The sequence below is a fragment of the Elgaria multicarinata genome, chromosome 2 (genome assembly GCF_023053635.1).
Source record: "Elgaria multicarinata webbii isolate HBS135686 ecotype San Diego chromosome 2, rElgMul1.1.pri, whole genome shotgun sequence".
In the NCBI taxonomy this organism is placed as follows: domain Eukaryota; kingdom Metazoa; phylum Chordata; class Lepidosauria; order Squamata; family Anguidae; genus Elgaria; species Elgaria multicarinata.
In genome coordinates this window covers 164429108-164450235 of record NC_086172.1, presented here as the reverse complement: position 1 = coordinate 164450235, position 21128 = coordinate 164429108, and the positions used below count along the sequence as shown (strand labels likewise).

The following is a 21128-nucleotide window of genomic DNA, read 5'->3' as shown; positions in this document are numbered from 1 at the left end:
TTTCCTTCCAATGGAACCAGTAAGTCTGGCCCCTTGAATTTGGATAGGAATTGCAGTGGGGTCAAAAGCAAAAGTCAGCCCTATCCCCATACTGGGGTGAGTGCATGTGCTGCTATTTACTAGGGATGTGCTCCACTTCTAATTGGACCGGCGAATTAGAAGCGGAGCGGGGGGCTTCGCCTGCCCTTAAGGCGGAGGCGAAGAGGATTGGGGGTCCGGCGGAGCGTGGCGAAGAGGATCAAGGTGAAGGCGGATCCTTCGCCTCGATCCGGAGCTCTGCCGGAAAGGTAAGTGGGGTTTACCGGGCCCTGCCGCTGTCACTGTCACCCATGCGGTGACAGCAGCAGGGCCTGGTAAACCCCCCCTCCTCTCCCTTACCTGCCTCCGTCCACGGTCCGTCAGCATCTTCAATTGAGCCCGTGGTTCCAGCAGGAAGTCTGGGCCGCAAGCGGCCCAGACTTCCTGCTGGAACCACGGGCTCAATTGAAGACGGCGACAGACCGCAGACGGAGGCAGGTAAGGCCCCCCTCCCCCTTACCGGGCTCTGCCGCCGTCGCCGCATGGGCGGCGATGGCAGCAGGGCCCAGTAACCCCCCCTATGGGGGGGGAACGGAGCTCCGATCCGGATCCGGAGCTCAGAGCGGAGCGGGCATAGGCGGAGTGGGGGCGGGGCGGAGCGGCCCGATCCGAAAAATGGCGGATCTGGAAGTGAAGCGGAGTGGGGGGTCCATGCACACCCCTACTATTTACTTTTAAAAGATAAAACTGCTAATTGTGTGAAGGATGTCTCATCTAGTTTGCTCCTAAGTCTATTGCAACAACAAAACTATCCTATGACCAGAGCCTTCTTCATCAAATGCATCCAATGAAGTAGGCGTTTGCCCTCGAAAGCATGTGCCACAATAAGGGCACGATCCTATCCAGATGCCCATCAGCCTCTAAACTTGGAGGCTGATAGGCATCCTAGGCAGAGTATGAGAAGCACGGAGGCAATGGTCACCTCTGTACTTCTCCTGCTCTGCGTTTTTCCTAGACTGGCATTTTTGCCCATCTAGCTAGGGCCTAATCTACACCAAGCAGGATATGGCACAATGAAAGCAGAATGGAAGTGGTACATAAAAGGCAGGAGCCACACCAAGCAGGATATAGTGGCATGAAAGCAGTATATGGTATGTGTCAATGGGCCCCAACAGTTGTCAGTGCACTTCAATGGTGTAATATCCTGCTTGGTATAGATTAGGCCTAGGGCTCTGCAGGGGTGGGTGGGGAGAAGTTGGAGAAAGCTTGTATCCCCATTTCCCCAGTTCTCCCCTCTCCCTTTCCGTGCTCTCCGAGGTCACTTTTGTGAGCGCAGAGAGATAGGTAGTGTGGCTCTCTCTGTGCCAGCTGTGAGGGGAAGGGGAAAGGGACTTGGGCTCCTGGGTGCGAGGTCGGAACACGGTCTCTGACCTCAGATCTGGGAATCCAAAATATTCTATGCCTCCCTGCCCCAGATGCTGTCTAGGAGCCATAGGATTGCACTCTACATCTACACTACTGCTTTAAAGCGCTTTATAACAGTTTTGACAACTTTTGGGGTCTAGGACACACTCCATATACTGTTTTCAAAGTGCTTTAAAGTGCTTTAAACCAGTAGTGTAGATCCTCCCCACCCCCATAATGGTGTCCCTTTCTCCTTATAGATCCGAAGCAATTAGCCCGCACTTAAATCTCCTACAGTTTCTGCAATCAACAGAATATCTGAGCATTTAACAGGCATTGGGTTGTGCTATGAATTAATAGCAACTAAAGCAACTATTAAAAGATGTACCAAGTAGGGGTGTGCACAGACCCCCCGCTCCGCCCCGCGGGCCGATCTGAAAATTTCGGATTGGCCTGCTCCGGTTACTGGGCCCTGCCGCTGTCGCCGCCCGTGCGGCGACGGCAGCAGAGCCCGGTAAGGGACCAAGGGGGAGGGGGGCCTTACCTGCCTCCATCTGCGGTCTGTTGGCTTCTTCAATTGAGCCTGCGTTTGAACCAGGAAGTCTGGGCCGCAAGTGCGGCCTAGACTTCCTGGTTGAACCGCGGGCTCAATTGAAGAAGCTGAGGGACCGCGGACGGAGGCAGGTAAGGGAGAGGGGGGTTACCAGGCCCTGCCGCTGTCGCCACATGGGCGACAGCGACAGTGGCAGGGCCCGGTAAACCCCACTTACCTTTCTGGCAGAGCTCCGGATCGAGGTGAAGGATCCGCCTTCACCTCGATCCTCTTCGCCATGCTCCGCCGGCCCCCCAATCCTCTTCGCCTCCGCCTTAAGGGGAGGCAAAGCACCCCGCTCCGCTTCCAATTCGTCGGTCCGATTAGAAGCGGAGCACATCCCTAGTACCAAGTGCACCGTCTGGTTGGGGGATGATCTAATATGTCTTTTAGCATAGATGATGAATGCCGAAGATAGGAACAGGCTGAAATTTCATGCATCCATGCATATAGTGTAACCTGCTTGGAGATCCCATTTTGAAAGAAAACTGGGATATAAGGATGACAAAGTAAACCATATAGGGTAAAACAGTATAAAGCTGTGGAACATAAACCATAGCAAAGGCTGTGTTTGGATCATGGCTACTTCCCATGTCTCAAAACAGCAGCAAAAAGAAGACATGCAGGCGCATTCATGCCAGTGACAGTGTAAGATGTCCTGAGGAAGGAGGACAAGGGCTGCCACCCTCCTGTTGCCCAGGGGAGGCTGATGGCTCCGATGTCAGTGGGGCAGCGAATCTGTCTTTCAGTCAAAGCCAGTCAGATCTCTAAAGTATAGTGACCATATGGAAAAGAGGACAGGGCTCCTGTATCTTGAACAGTTGCATAAAAAAGGGAATTTCAGCAGGTGTCATTTGCCTGCATGCAGCACCTGCTGAAATTCCCTCTTCATCACAACAGTGAAAGCTGCAAGAGCCCTGCCCTCTGTTGTATCTAGCCGCTCAAGTATAGCTCGTGAAGCTTTCACTGTTGTGATGAAAATGGAAATTCACCAGGTGCTGCATGCAAATGACACCAGTTGAAATTCCCTTTTCTATGCAGCTGTTAAAGATACAGGAGCCCTGTCCTCCTTTCCATATGGTCACCCTACTCTAAAGGAGCTGATGGGTTCTTGCTGAAACCCAGAACGGATTCACCGCCCTACTGACATTGGAGCCACCAGCCTCCACTGCTGCCATTCCCCCCCCACACACACACCTGTTATTGCTGCCACCTCTACAGGTGGTCTCCAGGACCACTTCACAATGCCTTGCTTTGAGGAGAGACAGTCAAGTTCTCTGGAGTGGCTGCCCACCCAACCTTTCATTCTGATGACTCCCAAAGCAGTTTCTACTGTTTTCGGTAAAGCCACATGCTTTAAATTTCATTTTTACCAAGGTACAGTAGGGAAAAGTTACTGCAGCTACAGAAATGGATGAATCTGTCCATTTCAGCCTCCCATCCCTCCCTCCCCCCCATCCCAAACATTGAAAATTTGCCAGTCTTAAAGTTTTGTTAGCCCAGAACTTGGAGCATCTTTTTCAAAAAGCTTGCATGAAGATTTCTACTGATTTCTTCTACCACATGCATTTTTGTATGCAATTTTTCCCAACTGTAAGCAATTTTCCTAATATAATGCATAATCAAATACCATTTCACTAATATATTCCTTTTTGTTTACACATTCCCCCAAAATACACGTTTCTGTATGCATTTTTAATTGGAGAACCCAAATGCAGAACTGGGAGAAGTGTGAATTTTGAAGGATAACTGAGCTTCAATTTGCATATTGGTTGAAAAGTGCAGAATTAGGTAAGTTTGCATTAAAATGCAAAGTGCAAACTGAACTGATTTCTCCCCACCGTAAGAGAAATATTGATTTTGGATGGCAAAGCCCAATCATCTATTACATAATAGTTTAATTGAATTCAGCGCAGATATTTCATGTCTTGCTAAGCAACTGACTGGATAGATCGTGCAGCTGAGATTTAGATTACTACACAGGGGAGAGAAACGCTCTGTTCTGATTAAGATGTTTATCACGCTACTGGTCCGATCTGTGTGATAGAGGCACAGATATATTCCCCTTCTCTCCCCAAGACTCACCTTACAATAATACTGACTTACAGGGTTGTTTTAAGAATGACAAATAGAAAATGCACCTGAAATGCTTGAAAGCACAATGCAAATGATCAACATGATTACTGCTAATCATTAGGAACGGAGGAAACTGCCTTATACTGAGGCCTTAGCTAGACCTACCTGTTAGCCCGCGACGGAGGAGGGAAGCTCTCGCGTTCTGTTTTACGCGAGATCCCTCCTCTGTTTACACGCGACGTCCTCAGGAGAGGCGTCGCGCCTGCCATTTTTTATTATTAAAGGGCCAGCAGCGCACGAACGCTCGTGCGCATAAGGTAAGTGGTTTTTTTAAATTTAAATTTCTTTCCCCGCTCCCCCCCAACCTACCCCTGATGAGCGCAGCGCTCCTGAGGAGTGTTGCACCCCATGCGCATAGCTGAGTCAACCTGTGGAACCTGGCCACACTTTCCGCAGTCTCAGGCTCAGCCCGGGACCGTGGAAAAACTGGGGCCAAAGGGGAGGGCGAGATCCCGAGGCAAGGGAGGGATCATCCCTCCCTGATCCCAGGATCCCCTATGTGTCATGTGGACACACAGGCGATCCTAGGGATCCCCCTGGGATAAAGCCCTGTCTAGCTATGGCCTGAGTCAGACCATTGGTCCATCTCGCCCAGTATTGTCGACATTGACTGGCAGCAATGGCTCTCCAGGGTTTCAGGCAGGATTCTTTCCTCACCCTACCTGGAGAAGCCGGGGATTGAACTTAAGACCTTCTGCATGCCAAGCATGGGTTCTATCACACTGAGCTACCATTGCACCTACTAGGTTTGGAGGCTGGGTGCCACTGAACACCAGCTTCCAGGGAGCAATTACAGAAGAGAGCAATGGACTTCATGTTCCGCTTGTGAGTTTGACCACTGTAGAAAACAGGACCATGGGTTTGATCCAGCCTGGCTCTTCTGGTGTCGTTATGGGTGTGGTTGAACAGAAGGGAAGATGCACCTTCACCGTTTGAATTGGGTTGGAACATAAGCCTGGTAAATGTCTGAACCGGAGCAAAGTCAATGCCTAGGTCAGGGCCAATAAAGGATTACAAACACTCCTGAAATGGGATCAATCCATATAGCCCTTAATTACTGTTTATTAAAAATAAGCATTGGAAAGTATCACGATGGCCAAACATGCTACAGCGTAAAAAGACGACAATTCTCTCATTTAACAAAGGTTCATCTAACTTCAAAAAATAAAATAAAATAAATCAGCAGTCCAATCCTATATGTGCCTACTCAGGCAGAAGCCTCATTGAGTTCAATGGTGTTTACTCTCAAGTTAAGGAAATACAGGATTGCAACCTAAATTAAGTTTCATGGGTTTACACAATACGATTCAATTATATTGGGGTAATGAAAGTTTCTCTGGGTTGGCACAAATACGGTCCATTTCTTCTTCATCAACTGGTCCCAAGAGCGAGTGACACAAGCTCGATGTGTCATTGCTAAATATAAAGTTCTGGATAGGAGACGAAGTCCTTATTCCTTAGACAGTTAGATCTTCTCCGGAAAGATGATATTAACTGGAAGATTCTGGCCCTCGTTCGCCTTCAAAAAGCAATCTCTCTCTTTGCGCACCAGCTGACTGTATCGGGCATTTGCCAGCCACATTTCAAACTTGGAGAAAAATATAATCCCAGTGGTCCCCAGCACAACAAGACACGTAAGCAAGCCGAGAACCATGAAGCAGATCACCTGGCTCTTACTGAGCAACGGGTGCCTGTTTTCAATGGTCTCTTTGATGGTCAAGATCTCTCGTTCTTGCAGGTGAACAGGGTTGCGGTGAGCCTTCGGGTGGAGGTGGTGATCCTGCCTGTGCCGAGCTTCCACGCTGGCGTTTCTGTTGGGAGAAGCGCAGGTGGCCCCGAGAAACGACGCTTTGCAAACACACTTAAAACCTCTGCCAGGGCGCTCATGACACGCCCCGCCATTTTCACATGGGTTGCTGGCACACGCCGCAGCATGGTTGACGCACAACGCGCCTCTGTAGCCGGCAGGGCAACGGCAGCGGAAGCCCCTGCCGATATCCACACATGTGCCTCCGTGTTCGCAGGGGTTTGGCTCGCAGTCGTCGAGATCAATTTCACAAAAGTGTCCCGTAAACCCTGGCGGGCACAGACAGGAAGCGTGGGGGGCAAAACCGTTGTTGTCCACACAGGTGCCTCCGTTCTGGCAGGGAGAACTGCAGTACAACACAAGAGGGGGGGGGAGTCCATTATTATTGATTTATTGATTGATTTGTATCCCACCTGTTGCCCAACGCTGGGCCTCAAGGCAGCTTTACAAAATTAAAACATATACAGTTGGTCAACTTGGAAGTAGGTTTAACACTGGATACTACCCAATGGCTCTAGCTTTGGTTTTGGGTGATACAGAAATGTAATAATGACCCCGTTCAGAAGACACCTTAAACCATGGCTTTAACCATGGTGAATAAAGCAAAAAGCCTTATTCACCATGGTTAAAGCCATGGTTTAAGGTGTCTTCTGAACAGGGTCATTACTACATTTCTATATCTGAACATGGCCTATCTCTGAACATGGCCTAGCTTTCTGGCTTAACCAATGTGGTTAAAACCATGGTTTAAGGTGTCTTCTGAATGGGCCCAATGCAATCTACAGAGTAAATCCTTCTGAACTCTGGGGCTTCCAAGTCACTGAAGATCAAGCGTCTTCATTAATAAAGTGAAAGTCATCCCCCCCCACACATTTAGACTGAGTTCTTGTCCTACCTTGAGCCCTCCGTGTGGTTCACTCCATCCCATTTTAACCCCACATATTTATTTATTTACTTATTACATTTATATCCCATGTTTTGCCTGCTTGCCAGGAATCCAAAATGGCTTACATGATCCCCCTCCTCTCCATTTTATCCACTCAAGAACCTTGTTGTGTAGGGTAGGCTAAGAGTCTGTGACTGGCCCAAAGTCACCACGTGGGGACTAGAACCCGGATCTCCTGAGTCCCAATCCAACACTCTAACAAGTACACTGCACTGGCTCTCATTAACTCAATGAGGGCATCATGTTATGAACTATTGGGGTTAGAGTGTTAGACCGGTTCAAGACAGAAGGTGTTAAACATAGCACCCCATCCCACATTCACTCCAAAAGAAGAGGAGAAGTGTCTACTTTTTCATAAAATGGGTTGAGGGAGCTGAACAGTTTCCCTACTCCAACTTACTTCCCCAGGCTCTGCTGCTTTAAGGTACTTTTCTCCCAGTCTAGCTCTGAAAGGGCTGGGAAGAAAAGTGACTGAAGTGACCGAACAGGGGATACAAGGTGTATTTGCCCACCACACACTCCTACTGGTGCAAAACTTAGACTTACCTACCATTTAAGAGGTGAATGGGGCAGGCCTGTGAATAAACAAATACGGATGTTCCGAGATGTCTCTGCCAACATTGTAAGTGTTAGACCAGGGATACAGAACCTCTTTCAACCTGAGTTGCACATCCCTAAATTCAGGATAGCTTTTACCCTGGCAAGATACAATGTTCTACCTTCTGGCTTATTGGATGGAAGGTTTAGAAGGAAACCTTATCTGGAACAGGTATCCTTTGGTAGATTGGGAGAAAGAAACAGCAGGGCACATTTGGCTACATTGTACTTTCTATCAGGATCCGCGCCATACAGTTATAACTCCTATTTTACGATGGTTCCTGGGGAGAACAGAAGAACAACATCTAGCACAAGGTCACTTCAAAAGTGGCACGTTTCTGTGCGTTTGCAATTAATCAATGGAAATTGAGATGATTTGGTATTACTAAATAGTAATAACTTAATTTTAGATCTAGACTCTTCTGAATGAGTCACGGCTTTTACGTATTGCAAGTATTTCATTGCTCTGTTTTGATTGTGGTTATGCTTTTATGTATTTTTTATTTTATTGACATGCTATACTGCTTTTGTACTATTTGGTCTATGATTGTAATAAAATCAATCAATCATATCCCATTTCGAATAAGCTTTCGCAGACCACATTTCAGTGGTGGGTGGGGCTAAGGGAAAATGGGTGGAGCCAAAATGCCACATATTTCAGCTTAAAGCTGTTACTCCCAGTCTTGGGAAAGACATCTATGTATTTTTGATTGGCAGGGGAGGCTGTCATGTCTAACCCTACTACCCCTGTTTTGGGAGAAGCGGTTTCAGGTAATCAATCAGAATCAGATCCAGAACTAGAAGACGCAGCGCCAGACACCAGCCAGACTGTACTAGTGGAGGAGGAAGCTCTCATGGGAGATTCCTCAGCTGAGAATCAGCCCACTCCAGAGCTTATCTTCTCAAGGCCAAATCCTACCCCCTCAGAAGGTAACGAGGGAGCTTCCGGGGGTGAGCGTTCTGAAACACTAACTGATGCTAGAACCCACCGGAAGCTCAAATGCACAGCGGGTAAAGAGGTCGTGAGAAAGTCGGAGAGATTGCGCCAGAACCTACCACCGCACCAGGCCTTTTGAAGTATGGCCATTTGAGAACTTCTCTCTCTCTCTTCTTGAATGGACAATTATCTTGCTTAATTTGCATAGTAATTGCTCAGGGCATTCTTACAAAGAGGTAGACTCTATTCAAGTTAAAGAGACATTTGTTGCTTAATAAAAGCTTTGTAGATTACTTAGCAAGCCTCATCATTTGCCTCCCATTGAAAGTATGACGGCTTGGGAGGGACACGACAGAGGGGATTGCATAAAAGCTGAGAAACCATCAGACAATTGGTGGTTGGTGTAAAGTGGGTGGGGCCAGAGGACTGGGCGTGGTCTTCTGGAGAACCCCTCAAGCCCAGGCCTGAGGTTTCTGCACCATAGGTGTGTGCAGCACGCATCATTAGGATGTGCACCGAAGGAATTCTATTATTCTTTTTAAAGGTGAACATTTATTGAATATTCAATCATAAAAGACATTATGTTTATTCATTCATTTATTAAACACTGTAGACACTGATGCCCTACTCTGTGTCTGGCTTACCTGACCATGGGAGAGCCGTTACAGGTGAGGCGGGGGGAGAATGAGGAGACACTCCTCAAGTCCAAACGTTCGTGGGGCTTTGTGGTGACACTGGCTGGAGGAGGGGCTTACGAGGCAATTTTAGCCTTTGGGGGCCCTCATCCTGGCCTCTTTGAAGCATGGCTCTCAGCAGAGTGATTCCTTTTTGCTCCTGCTACTGGGAGCAACAGCATGCTGTTGGGTGGTGGTGGTGGCAGTGGAGCAGCTGAAAGGCAGCAGAGGATTGTTCCCACTGTGTCTGGATCCCTACTCAATGGCCCCCTTAACTTGCCGCTTATCGTTTAAGACGTTAGGATGTGCCTGGGCACACCCAGCACACCCCTGGTGCACACCTATGTACTGCACACCTGCGTTTGCCTCAAAAAAGATGGCAACCAGAGCACAAATGGAAAAGCTTTAGCCATGCTTACCCGTTAACGATACAGGGGCCCTTTTTCACATGGCAGCTTTTCCCTGTATATCCTTGAGGACACAAACAAACATATCCGCCGTTGCCAGTCTCTATGCAAGTGGTTGAGTTATTTGTACAAGGTTTGGAAGAGCAGGGATGAACATCTGTAGTAAAAAGGACCAAAACAACAACACATATTCCTCTTAGGACCACATGTCAGTTTTTTCCATAGACTAAGTCAGACCACCAGTCCATCTAACCCAATATTGCCATCGCTGACTGAGAGTGGCTCTTTAAGGTCACAACGAGCACTCGTTCCTAAACCTTCTACTATATCATTTAATTGGAGATGCTAATGAATACAGGAAGCTGAGTTACAGGCGGCCTATTGTCCACCTAGCCCTGCACTGTTTGATAATGGCTCTCCAGGGTCTCATGTAGAAGTTTTTCATCTCACCTGCTCCTTTCTCAACTGGAGACAGCAGGGATTGAACCTGGGACCTTTGCCATGCAAAGCCCTGCTCTACCACTGAGCTACGGTCCCTCCCTAATGTGCTAAATTACACACTAGTGTCCAGGGTTGACCTGGGACCGTCTACATCCAACACTTGTGTTCTATCATTGTGCAAGGCATCTTCATATATACACTTATATTATTACAACAGCTCTGCAAAGAAAGTTAGGATGAGAAATGATTATTTGCCTCAGATCACCTGCTTTGCTACAACAGGGCTGAGCAGCAGCTGAACGTTAATTCCAGTGGGGTAGTGGAAATTTTTGAAATATAGTGGTAAAGCAGCAGTTTCTGCAGCTGAAACTCTCCCCAAGGCCTGAGTTCGATCCCAGCGGAAGCTGGTTTCAGGCAGCCGGCTCGGGTTGACTCAGCCTTCCATCCTCCCGAGGTCGGTAAAATGAGTACCCAGTTAGCTGGGGGAAAGGTAATAATGGCTGGGGAAGGCAACGGCAAACGACCCCGCTATAAGGCCTGCCAAGAAAACATCAGCGAAAGCTGGCGTCCCTCCAAGAGTCAGTAATGACTCAGTGCTTGCACGAGAGGTTCCTTTCCTTTCCTATTTATTTATTTATTATTGCATTTATATCCCTCCTTTTTTCCTCCAAGGAATCCAAGGTGGCGTACCTAATCCTCCTCCTCTCCGTGTTATCCTCACAACAACAACCCTGTGAGGTGGGATGGGCTAAGAGTCTGTGACTGGCCCAAAGTCACCCAGTGGGTTTCCATGACCGAGTGAGGACTAGAACCTGGATCTCCTGACTCCCAGTCCAACACTTTAGCCACTACACCACAGTGGCTTATTGAACTGGTTCACACATAACAAGAAAGCAGCGTAGGAGAATTTCCCCACAGGCCTTCCTGTCACGATGGTAGCCAACATGTTGAATATCTGGGGCACAGCAGGGACGTACCATAGCTTATCATTATGCACAAACTTGGTGAGGGTTTGTTGGTGGGGTGGTTGACAAGTAGGGTTTCTGTAAGCATCTGGTTGGGTCCACGAGGGCAGCGGATCCCCTTGCGTCTGGCGCTCACGGACTCAACCGGATGCGCCTGGCATGCGCCTGACCCACTTCTGAACACTCACGAACGCCCGCAAGCACTTGGGCGCAAGTCCACTCTGGGAAAGCACGCTTTCCGGATGCTCTGGAAACTACAAAATCCCCCCGGTCATACTAATGGCAGCCACCATTAGCATGAGCAAGGAAAGGTGAAATCCTTAACAAACAAGAATACAATGCTCAACAAAAAGTTAAGGAATATATGTAACCATAATGTAACCATAATGTTTAATATACAAAAATATAAAATAAAAATTAACAATGATATTAAAGTGCAATAATATATTGCACAAACCAATGTGTAGCTAAAACCACGTAGAAAGAGGCCAAACGCATTTCGACAAAGGGTCTTCATCAGTGGCCAATACAGAGTGCTGTGTACTCCCTGAAGATTTACTGGGGCTAATGTTACAATTCCCACAATTGTGTGGTATAGGGTGTCACTCCCCTTTGAAAATATGTCAGGCTTCAGCCTCTCCAAACCACCTAGGTCATGGTCTTTAGAAGTATGGCGTGGTTTTAGCTACACATTGGTCTCTGCAATATGTCATTGCACTTTTAATGCAATAACACTGCTAATTTTTATTTTATATTTTTGTATATTAAACATTATGGTTTCATTGTATATATATATATCCTTAACTTTTTGTTGAGCCATTAGCATGCCAGGAGAATTGCTCTGGAAAGTGATTTTCCCCTGTTCTGCTCCAATCAGGGCCTTAAAGGCCCACTTAATGGAAGCATATCTTGTGTTAAGAGGGCCTTTTAAGGCCCAATTCAAGCAAAGGGGTGGGAAAGCACACTTTGCAGAGCCTCTGGAAAGTGTGCATTTCCCCCCTCCATTCTAATGGACCCATTAACACGGAGGGGGTGAAATGCACAATTTCCGTACCCTCTGGAAATCACACATTTCCCCTTTTCACCCCAATGGCAGCTGCGTGGAGGGCAGGAAGGGCAGGTACTCACTGGGGGTGCAGGTTACCAGCAGAGGCTCTTGCAGCCTGGCTAGTTGGGATGAGCGACATGAGCCGGGGGGGGGGGGCATTGCTTGTGGGGCAGACACTTCCTGCATCTGTAAAATGCTATTGACAAGCCAGTTGCAAGTCTAAAACAGGCCATGGGTTCCGGGTGGCTTGTCAACCACCCCAACAACTTAGAACTCATCGAGTTTGTACATAACAAGACGCTATGGCGTGCCTCTACCATGCCACCATGATGGGAAGCCCTGCAGGGAAATTCACCCATGATGGCTTCTCGTGACTTGGAGCTGGGCCATTACAACAGTCCCCAAAATCATGCTCTAAAAGTCTCCAAAAATGATCCATCGCCCTGGGGTGCTTGTGAGGAAAGTCAGGATATTATTATTAATTTATTTTATTTTATTTTATTTATTACGTTTTTATACCCCCCCAATAGCTGAAGCTCTCTGGGCGGTTCACAAAAATTAAAACCATCATAAAACAACCAACAAGTTAAAAACACAAATACAAAATACAATATAAAAAGCACAACCAGGATAAAACCACGCAGCAAAATTGATATAAGGTTAAAATACAGAGTTAGAACAGTAAAATTTAAATTTAAGTTAAAATTAAGTGTTAAAATACTGAGTGAATAAAAAGGTCTTCAGCTGGCGACGAAAGGAGTACAGTGTAGGCGCCAGGCGGACCTCTCTGGGGAGCTCATTCCACAACTGGGGTGCCACAGCGGAGAAAGCCCTCCTCCTAGTAGCCACCTGCCTCACTTCCTTTGGCAGGGGCTCACGGAGAAGGGCCCCTGTAGATGATCTTAAGGTACATATGGGAGGAGGCGTTCCTTAAAATAACCTGGCCCCAAACCGTTTAGGGCTTTAAATGTCAATACCAGCACTTTGATAATAATAATAATAATAATAATAATAATAATAATAATGATGATGATGCAATAATAATAATAATAATAATAATAATGCTGTAGCTCTTCTGTGGGACTTAATTACCTATTCCAGGCCAAGCCACCCCCAAATACTTTGCATTACAATAGGGATAACTCACAACAACAATGTGTTGCTGGGAAAATCCATTTCTCACTCACCGACTGTGAAGATTGCAGCTAACTCAGAGGGAACATGGAGGTCTTAGAGGGGATGGGGGGGGGGGGTGGCAGATGATGTCATTGTCTCTGGCAATCAAAACGTCCTGCCGCTTCGACCCCATGGCTCCACTACACCCCTGATTAATTCTAATCGCTCTTGTGGGGAAGAAGCAACCGAAAAGCCCCAGTGACATGGGCCCACTAACCGACCCTTTCTTATTCATGGGACATCACACGGGGCCTCAGAGGAAGACTGTAGATTATGGGCAGGCTGATATGGAAGGAAGCAGGACGGCAGATATCCTGGCTGCTGATAAACCTTCGATGAGCCCCAGCAGTGGAGGCAGAAGACTCTGATAGATACCTTTTCCCTTCCACCGCGCCGATAGCAGCTAGGGGGTGGGGCATGTTTTAGATCAGGGAAACAGCATGGGGGAGGTTTAAAACACCTTCACCCCTGGCTTTGCTGTCCCAATCCAATTGATTCACCACACTGGCTTAGCGGCTTTCTGTATTTGTCTTTTAATGTTGAGATCTGCATTAAACAAGATCTCCTGTTTAAATTCTCCAGCATCATTGCCTTGAACCAATTTGCGGGGGTGGGGGTGGCCACAGCTGCTTCTAAGTTTTAAAAAAGGGGAGGTTAGACCATCTGTTTCTCCAGGTGTCTGATCATCTCAACAGCAATAACTCCTTTTCATTGCAACGAAGAAGAAGAAGACAGGAAGCACTATTACAATAACTGCAGATCTTCAACACCAGATGGAGCTGTAACTGTTTGGCTGGATGCATTCTTCCACCCAGAAAAGAACTGATATGCCAACCTGTGTCGCAAAGGCTGCCAATCCATCCTTCTTCACACATGCACTGCCACGGTTTGGCACAGGTTCCGTGCACGCAACCAGGGAAAGGTATGCATTGGTCACAGAAAGGGCCTTGCCAGCCAGGCTGGCACCTAAAAGAGAAAGGATGAGGTCAGATCAGATAACAAGCCAGACAGAGACCTTTTGCAAAAATTGGAAACCATAATAGACTAGTGTCAAGCCCATGTCACCATGGGGGCTAGTAGCTCTCCTTTTTTGCCCCTCGCTCCCCACACCACAGAGGGGCTCATGAATAATGCAAATGTGGCTCATGCAGAGTGAATCCCCCCTCCAAGATCTGCATGCAGCGTAGCCCCACCCTCCCTCACGTGCTTCGATTGGCCTCAACTGAAACCCCCCTCTGAAATTTGAAAGCAGTGTGACCTGTCATGTGATCTCCCTCTTGCGCCCTAATTGGCTGCCTCTGTCCTCTTCCGCCTCTCCACTACCGGCTACAGTTAACTGCACAGCTGCGCCCAGGGACTGCCTTTGTGTCACACTGATTAGCCAAGCAGGCTGCCTGTCATCCTGCTGGCAGAGGGGCTGCCCTGCCTGTTTGGTGCGGAGGAAATTCATTGCTATTAAAGCTTGAGCGTCGAACTTTTTCAAACTTCAAAATTTCCTGCGAATCTACACTGCCCAAGCTACAGTTTAAAACAAAAATGGGGAAAATAGGTCTGGTAGATCTCGAGGAATAAGCCTTACACTACCATATTCTTATCTAAGATGAGCTTCCAAACATAAGAGTGATTAATTGAACTGCTTTATTTGATGGGGAAGCAACGCTGGACCAAGGGTCGAGATTCCAAAAACAGATACTTGGTGCTCATTCCAAAAACTAAAGGAATGTTGCCATTATTTATTTATTTATTACATTTATATCCCACCTTTTTTCCTCCAAGGAACCCAAGGCGGCGTACATAATCTTCCTCCTCTCCATGTTATCATCACAACAACAATCCTGTGAGGTAGGTTGAGCTGAGAGTATGTGACTGGCCCAAAGTCACCTATTGGGTTTCCATGGCCAAGTGGGGACTAGAACCCGGATTTCCCAACTCCCAGTCCAACACCTTAGCCACTACACCACACTGCCATGAAGAACCTTGACAGAGGGCCTTCTCTGTAGTGGCACCCATCCTCCGGAAAACCCTCACCCATGCAGTTTGGTAGGCAGAAAATGTGGCATCTTTCAAACGTACCTTTTCACCCTCATTTTGCCTGGACTAGAAGTCAACTCATCAAGCTGCTCCATTTTGCTGCTCTTTAAACAGTAGTTACTGCAGTTGTTTTAATGCCATGCTTTTAATATCATGATTTAATGTTGTGTTTATATATTAGATCTAAAGGTATTTTAATATTGTGAACCACTGGAGGATTCTAATATATTCAGTGATATATAAATACCACAAATAAGTAAACCTACTTGGAGGTAAAGATTTTGTTAAACCTGTTCTGTTTGTGATTTGTGGATTGATACGGCCCTTTTGTTCCACTTTCTCCTCATTGATGGAATCGTGGGGGGGGGGGGATTAAGCAGAATTTTATTCTACGTGTGCTGATTCGCACAAGCGAAGATGCACAGCTGCGTAAATGTGCATTAGCACAACTCCTCCCCAAAAGTGGGGGAAAAAACGGTCTGCAAGTCTGTGGAATCCACGTGCCTTGGGAAAAGCCGGTCTGCTGTGGAATCTGCAGGGTGGATTCATAGAAATCTGAATTCATTCAAATGCATTATGGATTTCTCCAACATCCGTACTTGGAGGTAAAGCCCCAAACGTTTCAATGGTATTTCAAGATCATTCTGTCTTATATTACACGGAGCAACCAAATTTTTAAAAAAGTATCTATCACTGTAATTATTGTTGTTTTATTGTGCTGGACAACCTTTTATGTCATCTATCAGGAGCCAGTGTGGTGTAGTAGTGGTTAGAGTGTTGGACTGGGAGTTGGGAGATCTGGGTTCTAGTCCCGCATTTGGCCAGAGAAGCCCGCTGGGTAACTTTGGACCAGTCGCAAACTCTCAGCCCAACCTACCTCACAGGGTTGTTGTTGTGAGGATAAAATAGAGGGGAGGAGCATTATATACATCACCTTAGTTTCCTTAAGGAGGAAAGAAGGCAGGATGAAAATACAGTAACTAAATAAGTCTATTTTACTAATATGATATCATGTTGCTTTTTAAATGTTTGTTGCTAAAACTATAATAAATGAAGTGTGGATGAAATGATCATGCAGTTCTAATTAAAGCATTTGTTACAGAACATGCTTTTCAGCCAAATTATTCTGAGGCTCCCATTAGTTAAAAACTAAATAAAAATGAAGGCATGCCTAATTGAAGCAAGATGTGTCTGTCTCTGGCAAAAATGCTGTTGGTTAATTTACCTGCATTCACTTGAATCTTCACAAAATCCATTCACTGGATGACAACCAGGTTTGCAAACAACTCCTAAAATAATAAGATTCGCAGAACATAATATCTCAAAAGTACTTACGGAACACGGCATCCTTATTATGTTTCAGAATGAGGAACTTAGCTCAAAATGATAATATTACCAATGCTAACCTTTCATTAGGAACCCAATGCTTTTTGGAAAATATATATGCATAATTTTAATACGTATATATAAATCACGCTTTTAAAAGAAATTCTCTTTATTTCTGATGTCCAGGCTGTGAGTGACATTGTATATGTAGGCAAAATAGTACCACCCCCATGCACAAGGGGGAGGTAGCACCAGGCTTGGGGAACGCCAAAGCTTGCCAAAGTATTATTATTATTATTATTATTATTATTAATAATAATAATAATTTATATAGCACCATCAATGTACATGGTGCTGTACAGAGTAAAACAGTAAATAGCAAGACCCTGCCGCATAGGCTTACAATCTAATAAGATCATAGTAAAACAATAAGGAGGGGAAGAGAATGCAAACAGGCACAGGGTAGGGTAAGCAGGCACAGGGTAGGGTAAAACTAACAGTATAAAGTCCGCACAACATCAAGTTTTAAAACAAAAATGTAGATATACCCTAAAGCAGGAGGAAAACCAAAACATCCCCCAAAAGACTGAGCATGTTCAGTGGCCATAGAATGTTGCCTGTGGGGAGGGGGGGAGAAATGAGAATGAGGTGGGGAAGTGGGAGTGGAACTGAGACTGGAATCCTAAACAGTGGCACTCCCACATTGCAACACTTTGTTGCTAGTTCCATAGAATCATAGAATAGTAGAGTTGGAAGGAGCCTACAAGGCCATCAAGTCCAACCCCCTGCTCAATGCAGGAATCCACCCTACAGCATACTTGACAGATGGTTGTCCAGCTGCCTCTCGAAGGCCTCTAGTGTGGGAGAGCCCACAACCTCCCTAGGTAACTGGTAACAAGTCTCAGAGCTGAAAACAAAGATGGTAGAACCCAGTGGAGGCTGGTGGCTCCAATGTCAGTGGGGTGGTGAATCTGCTCCGGGTTTCAGTCCGAACGGGTAGCTCCTTTAGAGTCGTGACTGGTTCCGACTGAAACTGGAAGCAGATTTCCCGCCTCACTGACACTGCAGTCTCCAGAATCTTCTGAATTATTAACATCCCCCTGTCGTTTCAAGATGTAATCCATGAGTGGCGAAATCCATCCAACTTCGCACTGACACTCTTGATTATATCATTCTACTTGAAACATTCACTTGGAAATACGTCCCATGGGTTTCAAGTGGAATTTACTCGTGCATTCAGGATCAAAGTGCTAGCTGCACAAATGAAAGGGCTCTTACCAGCCCTATAACTTGGTTTCCAAGAAGGACTGAATGTATCCAACTGTGGAGTTTCACCTGTGGTTTTATTCTGGTAGTGGTTTTTATATTGCATTTTGTATGTGTGTTTTAAAATTGTTGGTTGTTTTTATGCTTTTTAATTTTTGTGAACCTAGCTAGAGAGCTTCAGCTATTGGGAGTTATAAAAATGTAATAAATAAATAAATAAATAAATATTTGTTTAAACTGGTTGAGACAAGCAAAGTTTCACAGAAGCTCACTATGCTGCTGATTTTCTGGAAGATAAAAACATGCTGTGCAGATCCTGTGCAGATTTACTCAGAAAAGGCTGCAATCCTATGCACATAGGATGCTACTACATGCTACTTCCAGTATCAGAGGCAGTAAGTCCATATACACCAGTTGCTGGGGAACGTGGGACAGAGGGTGCTGATGCATCCGTGTCCTGCTTGTGGATTTCTGGTTGACAGCTGGTTGGCCACTGTGTGAACCAGAGTGCTGGACAAGATGGACCCTTGGTCAGATCCACCCTGGCTCTTCTTATGTTCTAACATAGCTTTGAGTAGGCCTTGTGAACACACCAGGGCTAATATCTGTGTAGACATACACAGCATTTCACACTCACTTGGGTTCCAGTCCCATTGAACTCACTGGGACTAGATCTAAGTAAATATGCATGGGATTCTGCTTTATGACAGGGGAAAATGTCACGCCAGATCTTGTCTGTATCAAAATAGTATGACCGCAGCACCACACACAAATCTGGATCATTATCCACAAGCTAGATGATTTATTCACAGGACAAGGCATAGATGTTCTGTTACTGCAGACCAATGTTTGTAGCTGATCACAAACACAGTGAATTCAGATGTAAAATGATATACATTAACAGAAACAATTGTTACAATTTTAGACTTTCCTTTCTTTACATGTGTGTTTTTACATACACACAAAAAAAGCAGAATATTGACAGTCCTCATTCCTACTCAGAAAATTGTTAAATGGGACGTACTCCCAAGTCCATGTGTATTGGAGCTGCAGCCTGTGATCCAGTAAAAGTTCAGCATTTTTAAGCCCTGCTGTTTTCAATGGCAGAGTTAAGTGAGTTTACTTACATCTCTCCCTCTGAAATAAATGGAGTTTTAAAAGTGCTGAACTTTTGGATCATGTCCAAAAAATAAACATAATATATAACATTTTTGCACAACATAATTCAAAGAGAAAGAATCGTATCTAACCCATATTTCATATTTTTACATAAGGTGAATATCCTCAGCCTGCACTTTAACAACTTGGTGACAGCCTTAATCTCAACATATGTTTCCCCACAGGTTAACCAGAAACAAATTACAGCAGATGCAGAAAATAAATCACTCAGCCCCGAGGTGGGGGCACTGGAGAGAGGACACAGGGAAGACAACAGTCCAATGCATTGTGATTTATGTATTATTTGTAATTGTAAGACACTTCCACTAGAAAAGCTTACCAGTGATATTCAGGGCAGTTTTGTTCTGTTTAAAAACAATACACAAATTGGGAGAAAGTTTGCCATTTCTTTAGAACTGTTACTTGTTTGGGAGTTGCCGGTTAATACATTAATTCACAACTTCCAACCCTTTTTTAAAAAAAGCAAAGAAAAGTTGACAATATGTATGAAAAGTTGGAGGTTAGACGTAACAGCTGATTTACTAAATAGTGAAAATGATGTTAATTCAGATCTCTCTCTCTCTCTCTGTGTATACATTACACTGTTAACAATACTTGGATCTATATGGTGTAAATGCACTTTCTTAGATTGAATGGGAACAGAACAGAATAAACTCTTTAAAAACAACATCACAAACACTTGCTCTAAAAGCATAGTAAAAGAACAAAGAATCAAAAGGCTCACATTTCCCACCCAAAGACAGAAAACCCAGTTTACACTTACTGTCAGCACAGTTCCACTGAATTAAATGGACCTGAGAGCGCAATCCTACTCAGAAGTCAGTGCCATTGAGTTCGATGGGACTTATTTCCAGGAAAGTGGTGCTAGGATCGCAGCCTTATTTGAGAGCGTCATATAAAAAATCAGTGGGACTTACTTCCGAGGAGACACGCTTCGGCTCGCGTCAGCTGTCTGCGGCCGTTTGCAGACGGCGCAGCCCTGGGATGGGTATGCGTTGACCGCATCCCATCGGTGGTGGTAATTGGGGGGGGGGGGGGCGCGCTCTATCTTACCTTGGGCCAGAGGGAGACCGACGACGAGCGGCCAGAAGCAGCAACAGCAGATAAATTTAACAGTCTGGAAATCCATCCCCCAAAGCACGCCTGCTGGTGGGTCATGCCCCACTTCACATGCCCAAGGGGAGGAAAAACGAAGGGACGTGTCTCCTCAGCCAAATAGGATGTGTCCGGACTCTGCTAGCTAGGCGCTGGATTGTGTGTGTGTGTGTGTGTTTTTCCCGGAAGGAAAAGGGAGGGGGGGTCCGCCCTCACTTTTTCTGCAGCAGCAGCAGGAGGAGGGATGAATCGTTCTGCAGAGAAGGGACAATCGAAGCCCCTCCTCGCCTTGCACGAACCTCTTCCATTTCGATGAAGAGGGAGGGCGGAGAAAGGAACGGGTGCGTTCTCACGTGCGCGCAGCCCCCCTGCTGGAATCCTGAGGTCTGCACGTGAGAGAAAGAGGGCAACGGCGCTGGAGAAGAGGAATAGAAGTCATCGAGAAACAGGGAGGGGTGGGTTGTGCTTTCTCTCGTTTTTTCTCCTCCTCCTCCTGCCACATAGATACGCGTCCCTCCCACAGAGATGCACTTGTTGCAGGATCAGAGCCTGCCCAAAACATCTCCCCATCCGATCCGGGGCAGGAAGAGAGAAACTTTGACTCTTTCCCTTCTTCCGGAATTGATGCCTCCCATAAATAGGCTCCGCTCAGCGGAGGCTGCTGGCTCCGATTTCGGTAGAGCTGTGAATCCATTTGTGGTTGTATTCGGAACCAGTCAGAACGCTAAGGGAGCTCTCCAAAGTGTTGAACTTATTTGGGGGGCGGGTCGGCTTCAACACTTCGGGTAGGTCCTGTATAGTTCTGGCTAAAACCCAGAATGGGTTCGTAACCCCAACGAAATCTGAGCCACCAGCCTCCACTGGGCTCCGCTTTGGAGCCCGGCCGCGCGACGTGCCCAGGGATCGCGTTGGAGACGCCGGCAGAGAGCGACGCGTCGGGAAAACGCGAGCGGGAGGGCGCAAGGCGCGTCTCTGGCCCGCCTCCTCGAAAAGCTCACGCGGCGCAAGCGCTGCTGCAGCTCCGAGCGGCGGCGCTATCCCGGCGTAAGCGAGATGCCAGCCCCGCAGCGCCTGCGCATGCCG

At 46.4% G+C, this 21128-nt stretch overlaps 1 protein-coding gene across 1 annotated transcript; it reads right to left on the bottom strand.

Annotated features, from left to right (window-relative positions):
- Window positions 1-5202: 5202 nt before the first annotated feature.
- On the bottom strand, window positions 5203-20210 carry DLK1 (delta like non-canonical Notch ligand 1). The gene is made up of 5 exons (XM_063147651.1): window positions 20004-20210; window positions 16405-16468; window positions 13984-14114; window positions 9531-9675; window positions 5203-6303 (listed from the first exon to the last, which is right to left on the bottom strand). The coding sequence occupies exons 1-5, from the start codon at window positions 20077-20079 to the stop codon at window positions 5616-5618; spliced, it is 1104 nt and encodes a 367-aa protein (XP_063003721.1). The 5' UTR covers window positions 20080-20210; the 3' UTR covers window positions 5203-5615.
- Window positions 20211-21128: the final 918 nt, after the last annotated feature.